Source organism: Hyla sarda, chromosome 6 (assembly GCF_029499605.1).
Source record: "Hyla sarda isolate aHylSar1 chromosome 6, aHylSar1.hap1, whole genome shotgun sequence".
Lineage (NCBI taxonomy): Eukaryota > Metazoa > Chordata > Amphibia > Anura > Hylidae > Hyla > Hyla sarda.
The window spans coordinates 137,240,819-137,259,650 of record NC_079194.1 but is presented as its reverse complement, the minus strand read 5'-3'; the positions used below and the strand labels follow the sequence as shown (position 1 = coordinate 137,259,650).

The 18,832-nt window shown below is 46.9% G+C and overlaps 1 protein-coding gene and 1 long non-coding RNA gene across 4 annotated transcripts in view; one reads left to right on the top strand and one right to left on the bottom strand.

The window, feature by feature from the left end:
* The window catches only part of LOC130276182 (uncharacterized), a 158,810-nt gene extending 143,255 nt beyond the window's left edge, over positions 1-15,555 (bottom strand). For both annotated transcript variants that reach the window (XR_008845039.1, XR_008845038.1), the window contains exon 1: positions 15,429-15,555. This is a non-coding gene — a long non-coding RNA (uncharacterized LOC130276182). The remainder of the gene's footprint in view (positions 1-15,428) is intronic.
* The window catches only part of IFRD2 (interferon related developmental regulator 2), a 49,798-nt gene that overhangs the window by 11,912 nt on the left and 19,054 nt on the right, over positions 1-18,832 (top strand). The window contains exon 1 of one of the 2 annotated variants that reach the window (XM_056525183.1): positions 15,686-15,821. The exons of the other annotated variant lie outside the window; for it this stretch is intronic. Within the exon in view, the coding sequence (XP_056381158.1) occupies positions 15,767-15,821 (55 nt within the window). The 5' untranslated portion in view covers positions 15,686-15,766. Of the gene's footprint in view, positions 1-15,685; positions 15,822-18,832 lie in introns of those variants that run through there. 2 annotated transcript variants of the gene reach the window in all.

The following is an 18,832-nucleotide window of genomic DNA, read 5'->3' as shown; positions in this document are numbered from 1 at the left end:
AACTTCCTTTTCTCCTTACGGGGTTCATACAGGCACATAGAAATGCACAGGGTTCATACAGGCACATAGAAATGCATGGGGTTCATACAGGCACATAGAAATGCACGGGGTTCATACAGGGACGTAGAAATGCATGGGGTTCATACAGGGACGTAGAAATGCACGGGGTTCATACAGGGACGTAGAAATGCATGGGGTTCATACAGGGACGTAGAAATGCACGGGGTTCATAAAGGGACATAGAAATGCACACGGTTCATACAGGGACATAGAAATGCACACGGTTCATACAGGGACATAGAAATGCACACGGTTCATACAGGGACATAGAAATGCACGGGGTTCATACAGGGAAGCAGAGATGCACGGGGTTCATACAGGGAAGCAGAGATGCACGGGGTTCATACAGGGAAGCAGAGATGCACGGGGTTCATACAGGGAAGCAGAGATGCACGGGGTTCATACAGGGAAGCAGAGATGCATGGGGTTCATACAGGGAAGCAGAGATGCAAGAGGTTCATACAGTGAAGCAGAGTTGCATGGGGTTCGTACAGGGAAGCAGAGATGCACGTGGTTCATACAGGGAAGCAGAGATGCACGGGGTTCATACAGGGAAGCAGAGGTGCATGGGGTTCGTACAGGGAAGCAAAGATGCAAGAGGATCATACAGAGAAGAAGAGTTGCATGGGGTTCGTACAGGGAAGCAGAGATGCACGTGGTTCATACAAGGAAGCAGAAATGCACGGGGTTCATACAGGGAAGCAGAGATGCACTGGGTTTTTACAGAGGCCTTCAGGTCAGCAGCTTTGAGAGAAAATCATGTCAGGAGGGACGTACAGGAGAAATAACACTGTAGCATGTAAATCTTCAAAAACGGATTTTGGCGGCGGCCGTCAATTGAAATCTACACTTGCAGAATTCTGCAAGTGGAGATTTAGATGGAGCCATTAACCTGTCTAGGACTGTGCGCCTTCAGCGATTCCGTTCACCACCGGTAACCGGGCGGTAAACTGAACGGGATGCCTGCTGAAATCGTCCATCGTACCAATGCCTGGGGGGGGCTCCTGAGGCCCCCCCATGTTGGTCAATTCAGACCGGAGATTTGCGGCGATTCCAGGTCATATGGGTCTCCGGTGACCCGGTAAATAAGGGTGTTCGGGGCTGTCCAAGACAGCTTTGATCACCCTGAAGTGATAGGAGTGAGGTGGCAGGGGTGCCACCCCTCCTATCTCTGCTATTGGCCGGTCAGAAGCAACCGACCAATAGCAGATCGGGGAGGTGGCGCAAGGGTTAAAGTTCAGTTCCCCCATTCTGCCCACCCACGGTAGTCCAGGCAGAGCAGGGGAACTGTGATGTGAGCAGTGGTGGAGGTCCCTTACCGATTGCAGGCGGCGATCCTCCTCTAGGTGTGCAGAGGTCTCTAAATTGTGGCCATTCAAATCTTGCATAACTACAACTCCCAGCATGCACGAACAGCAAATGGCTGTCTGGGCATGCTGAGAGTTGTATTTGTGTGCCTCCAGCTGTTGCATATCTTCAACTCCCAGCATGCCCTTTGGCTATCAGTGCATGCTGGGAGTTGTAGTTTTGCCACAACTGGAGGCACGCTGGGGAGGAAACACCCAGTTAGGTAACAGAACCTAACTCAGTGCTTCCCCACCAGTTTGCCTCAAGCTGTTGCAAAACTACAACTCCCAGCATGTACGGTCAGTCAGTGCATGCTGGGAGTTGTAGTTATGCAAGATCTGGATGGCCACAATTTATAGACCACTGCACAGTGATCTCCAAACTGTGGCCCTCCAGATGTTGCTAGGCAACTACTCACCTCCTGGCTCCCGTCAGCAGCACAATTGCCGTCCGCAACACCTAGAGGAGGATCGCCGCCCACAATCAGTAAGGGACCTCCACGGTTTCCCACATCACAGTTCCCTCGCTCTGCCGGGATTACCGTGGGTGGGCAGAGCGGGGGAACTGAACTTTAACCCTTGCGCCACCTCCCCGATCTGCTATTGGTCGGCTGCTTCTGACCGGCCAATAGCAGAGACAGCCCCGAACACCCTTATTTACCGGGTCACCGGAGACCCATATGACTTGGAATCGCCGCACATCTCCGGTATTTCAGCAGGCATCCTGTTCCGTTCACCGCCCGGTTACCGGTGGTGAACAGAAACGCTTAAGGTGTACAGTTACACCCTTGGGCCTAGACAGGTTAATGATTTAATCTAAATCTCCACTTGCAGAATTCTGCAAGTGTAGATTTCAATTGGCGGACGCCGCCAAAATCAGATTTTGAAGATTTACATGCTACAGTGTTATTTCTCCTGTATGTCCCTCCTGACATGATTTTCTCTCGAAGCTGCTGTGCAATGAACGCTGACATGAAGGCCACTTCATGAACCCCGTGCATCTCTGCTTCCCTGTATGTCTGCATTTCTACGACCCTGTATTAACGCTGACATATAAATGCACAGGGTTCATACAGTGATGTTCATGTCCTGTGCAAACCCCATGCATTTCTATGTCCTCTTTATGGGGCTAATGAACACCCCATGAAAAAGCAGAATCCCGCCTGTGCAGTTCGTCCTTCCCCTTGCCGCCTGAGGAAACCTGCGTTACACACAGCACACTAATACTGTATAACTCAGCCCTGGTTGGGAAACACTGGCATACACACACAAGAGTGACTACAACTACCATCATGTGTCATTCAGGAGTTAGGGGGCATGGCTTATTTCAGTCATTTCTCTCATGCAGACCACCTCCCAGCTCTAGCTTCGGAAAACTTTGGAGAACTGAGGGGAGGAGCGGTCGCACGTTTGCACGGGTCTCAAAATTCCACCTCACCCTGGCTCCAGTGTTTGGAACAGTTTTTTACAAATGCTGAGCAGTGGAGTACCCCTTTAAGGCCAGGGATACACAGCTTTTATTTTTTATTTTTTTTGGCCATAAAAAGGGACATGCGATGATGCAACTATAGATCACCATGTCGTTCTACATTGATCTTTGCTGTGTGGCAGCTAAGCAAAGTAAATGGGTTTGTGTAGTAAACCACAAGAGGTTGTGACCTGACAGTCCCTAACCTTAACATAGCACAAATGCTTTGGAAAAATCCAGATATACGGCATCCAGCAATTCCAGCTCACCTCCTCATAAAAGCTGATCAGGCTAGTCTGACAGGACCGATCCCTCATAAACTTATGGTGATATGAAGCCATATATTTATTTCCATTGAGATACCCTCTTAGAAAACCTTCAAGTACTTTACCCGGGACATACTTAAAGGAATGACAAAGTGGAATGCCCATAGACTTTAACAGGGGAGTGGAATGCCCATATAGAATAATGGGCCAGAGTGGAATGCCCATAGAGAATAATGGAATATGTTATATTTAAATTAGAGACAAAACTGTTTGACATATCTAATAAATCTTTATCAGACAAACTCTCTAAACTCGGTGACATTGTTTAACCCCTTAAGGACGGAGCCCATTTTCATTACTAACTCTGGAATGCTTTTACTTATCATTCTGATTCCGAGATTGTTTTTTCGTGACATATTCTACTTTAACATAGTGGTAAATTTTTGTGGTAACTTGCATCCTTTCTTGGTGAAAAATCCCCAAATTTGATGAAAAAAAATTAAAATTTAGCATTTTTCTAACTTTGAAGCTCTCTGCTTGTAAGGAAAATGGATATTCCCCAAAAAAAATTTTTGATTCATATATACAATATGTCTACTTTATGATTGCATCATAAAATTTACATGTTTTTACTTTTGGAAGACACCAGAGGGCTTCAAAGTTCAGCAGCAATTTTACAATTTTTCACAACATTTTCAAACTCACAATTTTTCAGGGACCAGTTCAGGTTTGAAGTGGATTTGAAGGGTCTTCATATTAGAAATACCCCATAAATGACCCCATTATAAAAACTGCACCCCCCAAAGTATTCAAAATGACATTCAGTAAATGTTTTAACCCTTTAGGTGTTTCACAGGAAAAGCAGCAAAGTGAAGGAGAAAATTCAAAATCTTCATTTTTTACACTAGCATGTTCTTGTAGACCCAATTTTTGAATTTTTACAAGGGGTAAAAGGAGAAAATGTATACTTGTATGTGTAACCCAATTTCTCTCGAGTAAGGACATACCTCATATGTCTATGTAAAGTGTTCGGCGGGCGCAGTAGAGGGCTCAGAAGCGAAGGAGCGACAAGGGAATTTTAGAGAGTACGTTTTTCTGAAATGGTTTTTGGGGGGCATGTTGCATTTAGGAAGCCCCTATGGTACCAGAACAGAAAAAAAAAACACATGGCATATCATTTTGGAAACTAGACCCTTTGAGGAACATAACAAGGAATAAAGTGAGCCTTAATACCCCACAGGTGTTTCACGACTTTTGCATATGTAAAAAAAAAAAAAAACGTCTTCACAAAAAAAATTTGTAACCCCATCTCTTCTGAGTATGGAGGTACCCCATAAGTGGACCTGAAGTGCACTGCGGGCGAACTACAATGCTCAGAAGAGAAGGCGTCATATTTGGCTTTTTGAGAGCAAATTTTGCTCGGGGGGCATGTCGCATTTAGGAAGCCCCTATGGTGCCAGGACAGCAAAAAAAAACACATGGCATGCCATTTTGGAAACTAGACCCCTCACAGAATGTAATGAGGGGTACAGTGAGCATTTACCCCCCCCCCCCCCCCCACTGGTATCTGACAGATCTTTGGAACGGTGGGCTGTGCAAAATTTTTCATTTTCACAGACCACTGTTCCAAAGATCCGTCAGACACCTGTGGGGTGTAAATTCTCACTGCACCCCTTATTACATTCCGTGAGGGGTGTAGTTTCCAAAATGGGGTCACATGTGGGTGTGTTTTTTTTTGCGTTTGTCAAAACCGCTGTAACAATCAGCCACCCCTGTGCAAATCACCTCAAATGTACATGGCGCACTCTCCCTTCTGGGCCTTGTTGTGCGCCCCCAGAGCACTTTGCGCCCACATATGGGGTATCTCCGTACTCGGGAGAAATTGCGTTACAAATTTTGGGGGGCGTTTTTCCCTTTTACCTCTTGTGAAAATGAAAAGTATAGGGCAACACCAGCATGTTAGTGTAAAAATGTAAATTTTTTCACATTAACATGCTGGTGTAGACCCCAACTGTTCCTTTTCATAAGGGGTAAAAGGAGAAAAAGCTCCCCAAAATTTGTTAGGCAATTTCTCCCGAGTACGGTGATACCCCATATGTGACCCTATTCTGTTGCCTTGAAATACGACAGGATTCCAAAGTGAGAGCGCCATGCGCAGTTGAGGCCTGAATTAGAGACTTGCATAGGGGTGGACATAGGGGTATTCTACGCCAGTGATTCCCAAACAGGGTGCCTCCAGCTGTTGTAAACTCCCTGCATGCTTGGACAGTCAATTGCTGTCCAGAAATGCTGGGAGTTTTTGTTTTGCAACAGCTGGAGGCTCCATCTTAGAAACACTGCCGTACAATACGTTTTTCCTTTTTATTGGGGAGGGGGGTGGTGGGGGGGCAGTGTACGTGTGTATATGTAGTGTTTTACTTTTTATTTTATGTTAGTGTAGTGTAGTGTTTTTAGGTTACATTCACACTGACGGCGGATTACACTGAGTCTCCCGCTAGGAGTTTGAGCTGCGGCGGAAAATTTGCCGCAGCTCAAATTTGTAGCGGGGAACTCACTGTAATCTGCCGCCAGTGTGAATGTAGCCTGTACATTCACACGGGAGGGGGGTCAAAACTACAACTCCCAGCATGCACTGACAGACCATGCATGCTGGGAGTTGTAGTTTTGCAACAGCTGGAGGCACACTGGTTGGAAAACCTTGAGTTTGGTTGGAAAATACTGAGTTAGGTCATAGAACCTAACTCAGTATTTTCCAACCAGTGTGCCTCCAGCTGTTGCAAAACTACAACTCCCAGCATGTACTGATTGCGGAAGGGCATGCTGGGAGATGTAGTTATGCAATTGCTGGAGGCACGCAAGTACAACTCCCAGCATGCCAAGACAGCCTTATGCTGTTCATGAATGCTGGGAGTTGTAGTTTTGCAAGATTTAGAGGGGTTCAGGTTGTAAATCACTGTCCAGTGGTCTCAGAACTGTGGCCCTCCAGATGTTGCAAAACTACAACTCTCAGCATGCCCAGACAGCAAACTGCTGTCTGGGCATACTGAGAGTTGTAGTTTTGCAACATCTGGAGGGCTACAGTTTGAGACCACATAGTGATCTACAACCTGAACCCCTCTAAATATTGCAAAACTACAAGTCCCAGCATGCCCACACAGCAAACAGCTGTCTGGGCATGCAGGGAGTTGTAGTTTTGCAACATCTGGAGGGCCACAGTTTAGAGACCACTGTAAACTGTGGCCCTCCGGATGTTGCTAGGCAACAACTTACCTAGCAGGACCCAGAAGTATTGCTGCCGCCGCTGCACGTGGGGGAGGATCACGCTCCGGGATCCAGGTAAGGGACCTTCAGCACCAACCTTCCCTGGACAGTTCCCCCGTTTTGCCCGGACACTGATAGGTGGGCAAAGCGGGGGAACCGAACTTTAACCCCCCCTCCCCCGGTCTGCTATTGGTCGGTCGCTCGGCCGACCAATAGCAGGGATAGGAGGGGTGGCACCCCTGCCACCAAACTCCTATCCCTTCAGGGGGATCGAGGGTGTCTAGGACACCCCCGATCCCTCTTATTTTCCGGGTCACCAGTGACCCGTATGACCCGGAATCGCGCAGATTGCAGGTCTGAATTGACCTGCGATTTGCGCCCATCGCGGTCATGGGGGGGTCTCAGGACCCCCCTCGGCGATGTGCCGGGATGCCTGCTGTTAGATAACAGCAGTCATCCAGGCCCGATCACCGCTACCGGTGACGCGGTGCTCCCGGAACCCCGCGACGTACATGTACGTCGCCGCGTCCCAAGTGACACTTCGCGGCGCCGTACATGTATGTCGCTCGTCGTGAAGGGGTTAATATTCAATTTAAGTAGAATTATCATTGTTTTCTGCAGAATGACAAGATGGGATTACACAATGGAATGCCCATAGACTATAATGGGAAGTGAAATATGAGCTCATTTGGATGTAAATTAGTGTTATTCAGATAAATAAACTTTACCACAAGTGTTCCCCAGGTAGAGTAGCACATTGTTAAATGAAAATTACCTGGGATTACAGCTGTTTTCTATGGAATAACAGGAATATGGTAGAATGGAATGCCCATAGACTATCATGGGACGTAAAATATGAGCTCATTTGCACGTAAATCTGTGTTATTTAGGAAATTCAACCTTGCCAAAAGTGTTCCCCAGGTAGAGTAGCACATTCTAAAAGGAAAATTACCTGGGATTATAGCTGTTTTTTATGGAAAAACAGAGAAATGGTAGAATGGAATGCCCATAGACTATAATGGGAAGCAGAATTTGATGTGGAGTCTGAGCCACTTAACATATCTAATAAATGTTTAGCGGCCATACTCTACATACTCAGTGGGATTATATAAAAGTGAGATTTAGAGGGATTATCATTGTTTTCTATAAAATGACAAGGGTTATGACAAAATGGAATGCCCATAGACTATAATGGGAAATAAAATATGATGTGGAGTCTGAACCATTCTACATATCAAATAACTCTTCAGCAGGCATCCTGTGCAAGTTTAGTGGGATTATTTATAGTTAAGATTGAGTGGGATTATAATTGGTTTCTATAAAATGTGGAATGAGACAATGGAATGCTAATAGACTTTAATGGGAAGCAAATTTTGATTTAAGGTAGGAACCATTTAACATATCAGATACATCTTAAAAGTACAGTCCCACATTCCACTTAAGAAGCCTATTTCATGCTGTGCAAAATCTCCTGCTGCAGTGGGAAATACGCTGCATATCCCTGATCACCATACACACAGGGCTCTCTGGCAGCAGCCCTGTGTGCGCAGCGAGTCTTGGAGGCAGGACTATGCACCAGTGTGACTGTGACAAGCGGCCTCACCTCCCAAACTCACTGTACACATACGGGCTGCTGCCAGAGAGCCCTGTGTGTATGGTGATCAGGGATATGCAGCGTATTTCCCGCTGCAGCAGGAGATTTTGCACAGCATGAAATAGGCTACTTAAGTGGAATGTGGGACTGTACTTTTAAGAAGTATCTGATATGTTAAATGGTTCATACTTTAAATCAAAATTTGCTTTCCATTATAGTCTATTAGCATTCCATTGTTTCATTCCACTTGACATTTTATAGAAACCAATTATAATCCCACTCAATCTTAAATATAAATAATCCCACTAAACTTGCACAGGATGCCTGCTGAAGAGTTATTTGACATGTTAACCTCTTAAGGACCAAGGACGTATGAGTACGTCCTTGGTCTCGCTCCCGTGATATAACCCGGGGTCCCATGGTGACCCCGCATCATATCACGACGGGCCCGGCGTCATAGTGAAGCCGGGACCCGCCGCTAATAGCAAGCGGCACTGATCGCGGTGCCACGCGTTATTAACCCTTTAGCCGCGCGCTCAATGCTGAGCCACGCGGCTAAAAGTGAAAGTAAAAAGTGCCAGTTAGCTCAGTGGGCTGTTCGGGATAGCTGTGGCGAAATTGCAGCATCCTGGACAGCTTACAGGACAGCCGGAGGGTCCCTACCGGCCTCCTCGCTGTCCAATCGCCGAATGACTGCTCAGTGCCTGAGATCTAGGCATGAGCAGTCAAGCGGCAGAATCATCGATCACTGGTTTCCTATGAGAAATCACTGATCAATGTAAAAGATCAGCGTGTGCAGTGTTATAGGTCCCTATGGGAGCTATAACACTGCAAAAAAAAAAGTGAAAAAAAAGTTAATAAAGATCATTTAACCCCTCCCCTATTAAAAGTTTGAATCACCCCCCTTTTCCCATAAAAAAAAAAAAACACATATATGGTATCGCCGCGTGCGGAAATGTCCGAATTATAAAAATATATTGTTAATTAAACCGCACGGTCAATGGCGTACGCGCAAAAAAACATTCCAAAGTCCAAAATAGTGCATTTTTGGTCACTTTCTATATCATGAAAAAATGAATAAAAAGTCCTATCAATGCAAAAATGGTACCGTTAAAAACTTCAGATCACGGCGCAAAAAATGAGCCCTCATACCGCCCCATACACAGAAAAATAAAAAAGTTATAGGGGTCAGAAGATGACAATTTTAAACGTATTAATTTTCCTGCATGATTTTTTCCAGAAGTACGACAAAATCAAACCTATATAAGTAGGGTATCATTTCAACCGTATGGACCTACAGAATAAAGATAAGGTGTCATTTTTACCGAAAAATTTACTACGTAGAAACGGAAGCCCCCAAAAGTTACAAAACTGCGTTTTTTTTTTTCAATTTTGTCTCACAATGATTTTTTTTCAGTTTCACCGTAGATTTTTGGGCAAAATGACTGACGACATTACAAAGTAGAATTGGTGGCGCAAAAAAATAAGCCATCATAAGGATTTTTAGGTGCAAAATTGAAAGAGTTATGATTTTTTTTAAAGGCAAGGAGCAAAAAACGAAAGTGCAAAAACGGAACCCCCCCAGTCCTTAAGGGGTTAAATGGTTCAGACTCCACATCAAATTTTGCTTCCCATTATAGTCTATTGGCATTCCATTCTGCATTGACCTTTGCATACTGTCAGGATCCGGACTGTGAGATAGAAGCGGGATGCTGGTGGTGGATCCGCTGTGCCAGAGATGACGTGGGCCGTATCAGGGGAACGGAGTGTAAGGGGTTGCTGGTTTTCCCCAGAGCCCGCCGCAAAGCAGGATGGACTTGCTGTGGCAGGTAACCCCCAGGTCGTTCCACCCAGTAGCGACTCAACCTCTCTGGCAGCTGAGATGGGCACGGTACAGAAGGGACAGGAAGAGGCAAGGTCAGACGTAGCAAAAGGTCAGGGCAGGCGGCAACAGTTCACAGGCGGTAGTCAATAGCAACGGGTCAGCAACAGGCAAGGAATACACAATAAAAACTTTCTCAAGAGCAATACTGCGACCAAGATCCGGCAAGGGCATGAAGGGGCAGGACACTGTTATACTTATGACTAATTGACTAATTTGGGCCAGGCACAAACAAAGGACCGAGCAGGGACCTGTGAGTAGGAACGGGACGTTGATCACGTGTGGGCACGACCTGCCATGCGACCCGCATCCCCGTCAAGCATGTTAACATAATTGCGCTCCCAGTCAGCGTGTTTGCCCGGGGAGCGTACAGGGCAGGAACGCCGGGAGCGCGCCAGTCCAGAAGCAGAGACTGGAGCGCTCGGCGTTAAACATACCAAAATAAACACATATAATCTCAGATAATTTCCATTTAACAATGTGCTACTCTACCTGGGGAACATCTGTGGTAAAGTTAAATTTCCTCAATAAGGCTGGGTTCACACCACGTTTTGTTAACTACGGTTCCAGTATACACCTGGGAGGAGGGGGCGGGGCTTAATCGCAGCACCCGCACTCAGCCGTATTCGGGAACCGTATTTAATGCATGTCTATGAGCCAACCGGAGTGAACCGCAGCCTCCGGTCGGCTTCTTTTCCGGCTGTATGCGGTTTCCCGACCGCAGGCAAAAACTTGGTCGACCGCGTCGGGAAACCGCATACGGCCGAAAACGAAGCCGACCGGAGGCTGCGGTTCACTCCGGTCGGCTAATAGACATGCATTAAATACGGTTCCCGAATATGGCTGAGTGCGGGCGCCACGATTAAGCCCCGCCAACCCCTCCTCCCAGCCGTATATGAGAACCGTAGGTGTGAACCCAGCCTAACACAGATTTACATGCAAATGAGCTCATATTTTACTTCCCATTATAGTCTATGGGCATTCCATTTTGTCATCCCCCTTTGCCTTCTATAAGAAACAGCTATAATCCCAGATAATTTCAATTTTACAATGTGCTACACTACCCGGGGAACACTTGTGGTACAGGCTATTTTGAAAAATTAAATGGTTTAGGCTTTCATCGAAACCAATTATAAATCCACTCAATCACAATTTTAAATAATCCCACTGACTATGAAGGTTACGCCTGCTTAACATTTATTTAATATGTTAAATGGTCCAGGCTCCACATTAAATATTGCTTCCCATTATAGTCTATGGGCATTTTGTAATTCACTTTTGCATGCTATAGAAAACCGCTATAATCCCAGGTAAATTCCATTTAATAATATGCTACCCTGACTGGGGAACACCTGTGGTAAAGGCTAATTTGATATGTTAAATGGTTTAGGCTCCAAATCACATTTTGCTTCCCATTATAGTCTATGGGCATTCCATTCTACCATTTTCCTGTTATTCCATAGAAAACAGCCATAATCCCAGGTAATTATCCTTTTAGAATGTGCTACTCTACCTGGACAACACTTGTGGCAAGGTTGAATTTCCTAAATAACACAGATTTACGTGCAAATGAGCTCATATTTTATTTCCCATTATAGTCTATGGGCATTCCATTTTGTCATAACCCTTGTCATTTTATAGAAAACAATGATAATCCCTCTAAATCTCACTTTTATATAATCCCACTGAGTATGTAGAGTATGGCCGCTAAACATTTACTTGATATTTTATATGGTTCAGACTCCACATCAAATTCTGCTTCCCATTATAGTCTATGGGCATTCCATTCTACCATTTCCCTGTTATTCCATAGAAAACAGCTGTAATCCCAGATCATTTTCATTTAACAATGTGCTACTCTACCTGGGGAACACTTGTTATCTGAATAACACAGATTTACATGCAAATGAGCTCATATTTCACTTCCCATTATAGTCTATGGGCATTCCATTGTGTAATCCCATCTTGTCATTCTGCAGAAAACAAAGATAATTCTACTTAAGTTGAATATTAAACAATGTCACTGAGTTTAGAGAGTTTGTCTGATAAAGATTAATTAGATATGTCAAACAGTTTTGTCTCTAATTCAAATATAACATTTCCATTATTCTCTATGGGCATTCCACTCTGGCCCATTATTATCTATGGGCATTCCACTCTGGCCCATTATTCTCTATGGACATTCCACTCTGGCCCATTATTCTCTATGGACATTCCACTCTGGCCCATTATTCTCTATGGACATTCCACTCTGGCCCATTATTCTCTATGGGCATTTCACTCTGGCCCATTATTCTCTATGGGCATTTCACTCTGGCCCATTATTCTCTATGGACATTCCACTCTGGCCCATTATTCTCTATGGGCATTCCTCTCTGGCCCATTATTCTCTATGGACATTCCACTCTGGTCCATTATTCTCTATGGACATTCCACTCTGGCCCATTATTCTCTATGGGCATTTAACTCTGGCCCATTATTCTCTATGGACATTCCACTCTGGCCCATTATTCTCTATGGGCATTCCACTCTGGCCCATTATTCTCTATGGGCATTCCACTCTGGCCCATTATTCTCTATGGACATTCCCCTCTGGCCCATTATTCTCTATGGACATTCCACTCTGGCCCATTATTCTCTATGGGCATTCCACTCTGGCCCATTATTCTCTATGGGCATTCCACTCTGGCCCATTATTCTCTATGGGCATTCCACTCTGGCCCATTATTCTCTATGGGCATTCCACTCTGGCCCATTATTCTCTATGGACATTCCACTCTGGACCATTATTCTCTATGGGCATTTCACTCTGGCCCATTATTCTCTATGGGCATTCCACTCTGGTCCATTATTCTCTATGGGCATTCCACTCTGGCCCATTATTCTCTATGGGCATTCCACTCCCCTGTTAAAGTCTATGGGCATTCCACTCTGGCCCATTATTCTCTATGGGCATTCCACTCCCCTGTTAAAGTCTATGGGCATTTCACTCTGGCCCATTATTCTCTATGGGCATTCCACTCCCCTGTTAAAGTCTATGGGCATTTCATTCTGGCCCATTATTCTCTATGGGCATTCCACTCCCCTGTTAAAGTCTATGGGCATTCCACTCTAGCCCATTATTCTCTATGGGCATTCCACTCTGGCCCATTATTCTCTATGGGCATTCCACTCTGGCCCATTATTCTCTATGGGCATTCCACTCTGGCCCATTATTCTCTATGGGCATTCCTCTCTGGCCCATTATTCTCTATGGGCATTCCTCTCTGGCCCATTATTCTCTATGGACATTCCACTCTGGCCCATTATTCTCTATGGGCATTCCTCTCTGGTCCATTATTCTCTATGGGCATTCCACTCTGGCCCATTATTCTCTATGGGCATTCCACTCTTGCCCATTATTCTCTATGGGCATTCCACTCTGGCCCATTATTCTCTATGGGCATTCCACTCTGGCCCATTATTCTCTATGGGCATTCCACTCTGGCCCATTATTCTCTATGGGCATTCCACTCTGGCCCATTATTCTCTATGGACATTCCACTCTGGACCATTATTCTCTATGAGCATTTCACTCTGGCCCATTATTCTCTATGGGCATTCCACTCTGGTCCATTATTCTCTATGGGCATTCCACTCTGGCCCATTATTCTCTATGGGCATTCCACTCCCCTGTTAAAGTCTATGGGCATTCCACTCTGGCCCATTATTCTCTATGGGCATTCCACTCCCCTGTTAAAGTCTATGGGCATTTCACTCTGGCCCATTATTCTCTATGGGCATTCCACTCCCCTGTTAAAGTCTATGGGCATTTCACTCTGGCCCATTATTCTCTATGGGCATTCCACTCCCCTGTTAAAGTCTATGGGCATTCCACTCTAGCCCATTATTCTCTATGGGCATTCCACTCTGGCCCATTATTCTCTATGGGCATTCCACTCTGGCCCATTATTCTCTATGGGCATTCCACTCTGGCCCATTATTCTCTATGGGCATTCCTCTCTGGCCCATTATTCTCTATGGGCATTCCTCTCTGGCCCATTATTCTCTATGGACATTCCACTCTGGCCCATTATTCTCTATGGGCATTCCTCTCTGGTCCATTATTCTCTATGGGCATTCCACTCTGGCCCATTATTCTCTATGGGCATTCCACTCTTGCCCATTATTCTCTATGGGCATTCCACTCTGGCCCATTATTCTCTATGGGCATTCCACTCTGGCCCATTATTCTCTATGGGCATTCCACTCTGGCCCATTATTCTCTATGGACATTCCACTCTGGACCATTATTCTCTATGGGCATTTCACTCTGGCCCATTATTCTCTATGGGCATTCCACTCTGGCCCATTATTCTCTATGGGCATTCCACTCTGGCCCATTATTCTCTATGGGCATTCCACTCTGGCCCATTATTCTCTATGGGCATTCCACTCTGGCCCATTATTCTCTATGGGCATTCCACTCTGGACCATTATTCTCTATGGGCATTCCACTCTGGCCCATTATTCTCTATGGGCATTCCACTCTGGCCCATTATTCTCTATGGACATTCCACTCTGGACCATTATTCTCTATGGGCATTTCACTCTGGCCCATTATTCTCTATGGGCATTCCACTCTGGCCCATTATTCTCTATGGGCATTCCACTCTGGCCCATTATTCTCTATGGGCATTCCACTCTGGCCCATTATTCTCTATGGGCATTCCACTCTGGACCATTATTCTCTATGGGCATTTCACTCTGGCCCATTATTCTCTATGGGCATTTCACTCTGGCCCATTATTCTCTATGGGCATTCCACTCTGGCCCATTATTCTCTATGGGCATTCCTCTCTGGCCCATTATTCTCTATGGGCATTCCACTCTGGCCCATTATTCTCTATGGGCATTCCACTCTGGCCCATTATTCTCTATGGGCATTTCACTCTGGCCCATTATTCTCTATGGGCATTCCACTCTGGCCCATTATTCTCTATGGGCATTCCTCTCTGGCCCATTATTCTCTATGGGCATTCCACTCTGGCCCATTATTCTCTATGGGCATTCCACTCTGGACCATTATTCTCTATGGGCATTTCACTCTGGCCCATTATTCTCTATGGGCATTTCACTCTGGCCCATTATTCTCTATGGGCATTCCACTCTGGCCCATTATTCTCTATGGGCATTCCACTCCCCTGTTAAAGTCTATGGGCATTCCACTTTGTCATTCCTTTTAGTATGTCCCACTTTACCCACATGATAAGCTAATACAGGCCTATAGTTTTCGGGATCACTCCCCCTCCAACACTGGCATCGCATTTGCTAGGCACCACTGCTGATGCACAGACCCCCATCTCTTAGGGCAAAGGGGTGAATGCTATCTGGACCAGGACCCTCTCCTTATTGAAGTTTAGGGATACTAGAATCATATGGGCCACAGCTGTGACAACCACCAAAATGTGTATTTTCTTTATTCAAATTATATACAACACTAGAGAAACTAGCGAAAACCAATAAATAGCAATAAAATCACCATTAGATGTAATACACAGACATTACATACTGAGGGCGATGCCAGAGACCAGGTCATTTCTCCCCTCACAGGTCCCCAGGCGCGCGCACTCTGTATTCCCGCGCTTGGTTGCTGGGAGACAATCGGCGATCACGCGTTGCATCTTGGATCATATATTCTCTCTACTCGATTAACAACTACAATTCCCAGCATGCTCGGCGTTCAGCGCGGCGTGCTGCAAATAACAGGCGATGGTAGTGCCGGGAGTTGTGGTTCTTACATTGGCTTGAATAGCACTAGATGGCGCTAAGAAAACGACACATCCCAGAAGTCTGTGCGGAGGCCGAGCCCCGGTCTAGAGTTGCACACGCTGACAGCTGCTTAAAAGCATGCCTCGGGCCCGGAGGAGCAGAGCGCCCACTAAGAAGGGCAGTGCCAGCCGTGGTAAGAATTAACGGGTAGCTTCTTAGGGCACCGGCTGGGTTATGGGCAGCGGCGGCTGCTAGTACTGATACTTTGTTACCTCCGTGTGTAGCATATGTTGTAAGTGCTTGAACTCTGAGACCTTCAGTGACCCCAGTACAATGACCACAATGAGACCTATGGACACGTGTACGGGGGACTACACTGACACCTATGGACACGTGTACGGGGGGGGGGGGACTACACTGAGACCTATGGACACTGAGACCTATGGACACTGTACGGGGGGGGGGAACTACACTGAGACCTATGGACACTGTACGGGGGGGGGGAACTACACTGAGACCTATGGACACTGTACGGGGGGGACTACACTGAGACCTATGGACACTGTACAGGGGGGGGGAACTACACTGAGACCTATGGACACTGTACAGGGGGGGGAACTACACTGAGACCTATGGACACTGTACAGGGGGGGGAACTACACTGAGACCTATGGACACTGTACAGGGGGGGGGGAAACTACACTGAGACCTATGGACACTGTACAGGGGGGGGAACTACACTGAGACCTATGGACACTGTACAGGGGGGGGAACTACACTGAGACCTATGGACACTGTACAGGGGGGGGGAAACTACACTGAGACCTATGGACACTGTACAGGGGGGGGGGGGAAACTACACTGAGACCTATGGACACTGTACAGGGGGGGAAACTACACTGAGACCTATGGACACTGTACAGGGGGGGGGGAAACTACACTGAGACCTATGGACACTGTACAGGGGGGGGGGAAACTACACTGAGACCTATGGACACTGTACAGGGGGGGGGGAAACTACACTGAGACCTATGGACACTGTACGGGGGGGACTACACTGAGACCTATGGACACTGTACAGGGGGGGGGAACTACACTGAGACCTATGGACACTGTACAGGGGGGGGAACTACACTGAGACCTATGGACACTGTACAGGGGGGGGAACTACACTGAGACCTATGGACACTGTACAGGGGGGGGGGGGAACTACACTGAGACCTATGGACACTGTACAGGGGGGGGGGGAAACTACACTGAGACCTATGGACACTGTACAGGGGGGGGGAAACTACACTGAGACCTATGGACACTGTACAGGGGGGGGGGAAACTACACTGAGACCTATGGACACTGTACAGGGGGGGGGGAAACTACACTGAGACCTATGGACACTGTACGGGGGGGACTACACTGAGACCTATGGACACTGTACAGGGGGGGGGAACTACACTGAGACCTATGGACACTGTACAGGGGGGGGAACTACACTGAGACCTATGGACACTGTACAGGGGGGGGAACTACACTGAGACCTATGGACACTGTACAGGGGGGGGGAAACTACACTGAGACCTATGGACACTGTACAGGGGGGGGGAAACTACACTGAGACCTATGGACACTGTACAGGGGGGGGGAACTACACTGAGACCTATGGACACTGTACGGGGGGGGGAACTACACTGAGACCTATGGACACTGTACGGGGGGGGGGAACTACACTGAGACCTATGGACACTGTACGGGGGGGGGAACTATACTGAGACCTATGGACACTGTACGGGGGGGGGGAACTACACTGAGACCTATGGACACTGTACGGGGGGGGGGGAACTACACTGAGACCTATGGACACTGTACGGGGGGGGGAACTACACTGAGACCTATAGACACTGTACGGGGGGGGGAACTACACTGAGACCTATGGACACTGTACGGGGGGGGGAACTACACTGAGACCTATGGACACTGTACGGGGGGGGAACTACACTGAGACCTATGGACACTGTACGGGGGGGGGGGAACTACACTGAGACCTATGGACACTGTACGGGGGGGGGGAACTACACTGAGACCTATGGACACTGTACGGGGGGGGGAACTACACTGAGACCTATGGACACTGTACGGGGGGGGGAACTACACTGAGACCTATGGACACTGTACGGGGGGGGGGAACTACACTGAGACCTATGGACACTGTACGGGGGGGGGAACTACACTGAGACCTATGGACACTGTACGGGGGGGGGGGAACTACACTGAGACCTATGGACACTGTACGGGGGGGGGACTACACTGAGACCTATGGACACTGTACGGGGGGGGGATTACACTGAGACCTATGGACACGGGGGAGCGCACACAGAGACCTGGGGATGGGCACGGGGGCACGCACAGAGACCTATGGGCACGAGACATAGCAGTTGCTTCTTTCTCTTTTAAAATGGCCTCATAAAAATGAAAGAAGTGACCCGATTGGTTGCTATGGGCAACTTTTCCCATTAAAAAAAAGTAAACCAAAAATAAACACATGGTATCACTGCGTGTGGAAATGTCAGAACTATAAAAATATAATACTAATTAAACCGCATAGTCAATGGCTTATACGTAAAAGAAAAAAAAGAAAAAAAAAGTCCAGATTTGTGTATTTTTAACTTTGTCTACCCCTCCCCCAAACAATGGTACTAATAAAAACTACAGATCACAGCACATAAAAAAGAGCCCTCACACATCCCTGTATACAGAAAAATAAAAAGTTATAGGGGTCGGAAGGACATTTTTAAACATACAAAATTTTGTACGAAAAGTTACAATTTTTTTAAAAGTAAAGTGAAATACCACCTATATAAGGGTGCATGCACACTACGTTCCTTAAGATACGGGACCGTATACGGCTGGGGAGAGGGGGGCGGAGAGTTGGGGGTGGGGCAACCGCACGCTGCCATATGCGGTCCCGTATCTAATGTATTTCAATGAGCGACTGGAGTGAAACGCTGCCTCCGGTCGGCTCCGTTTTGGCCCGTATACGGTTTCCCGACCGGACCTACAAACGTAGTCAACAGCGTTTTTAGGTCCGGTCGGGAAACCGTATACGGGGCAAAATGGAGCCAACTGGAGGCAGCGTTTCACTCCGGTCGCTCATTGAAATACATTAGATATGGGACCGCATACGGCAGGGTGCGGTTGCCCCGCCCCCTC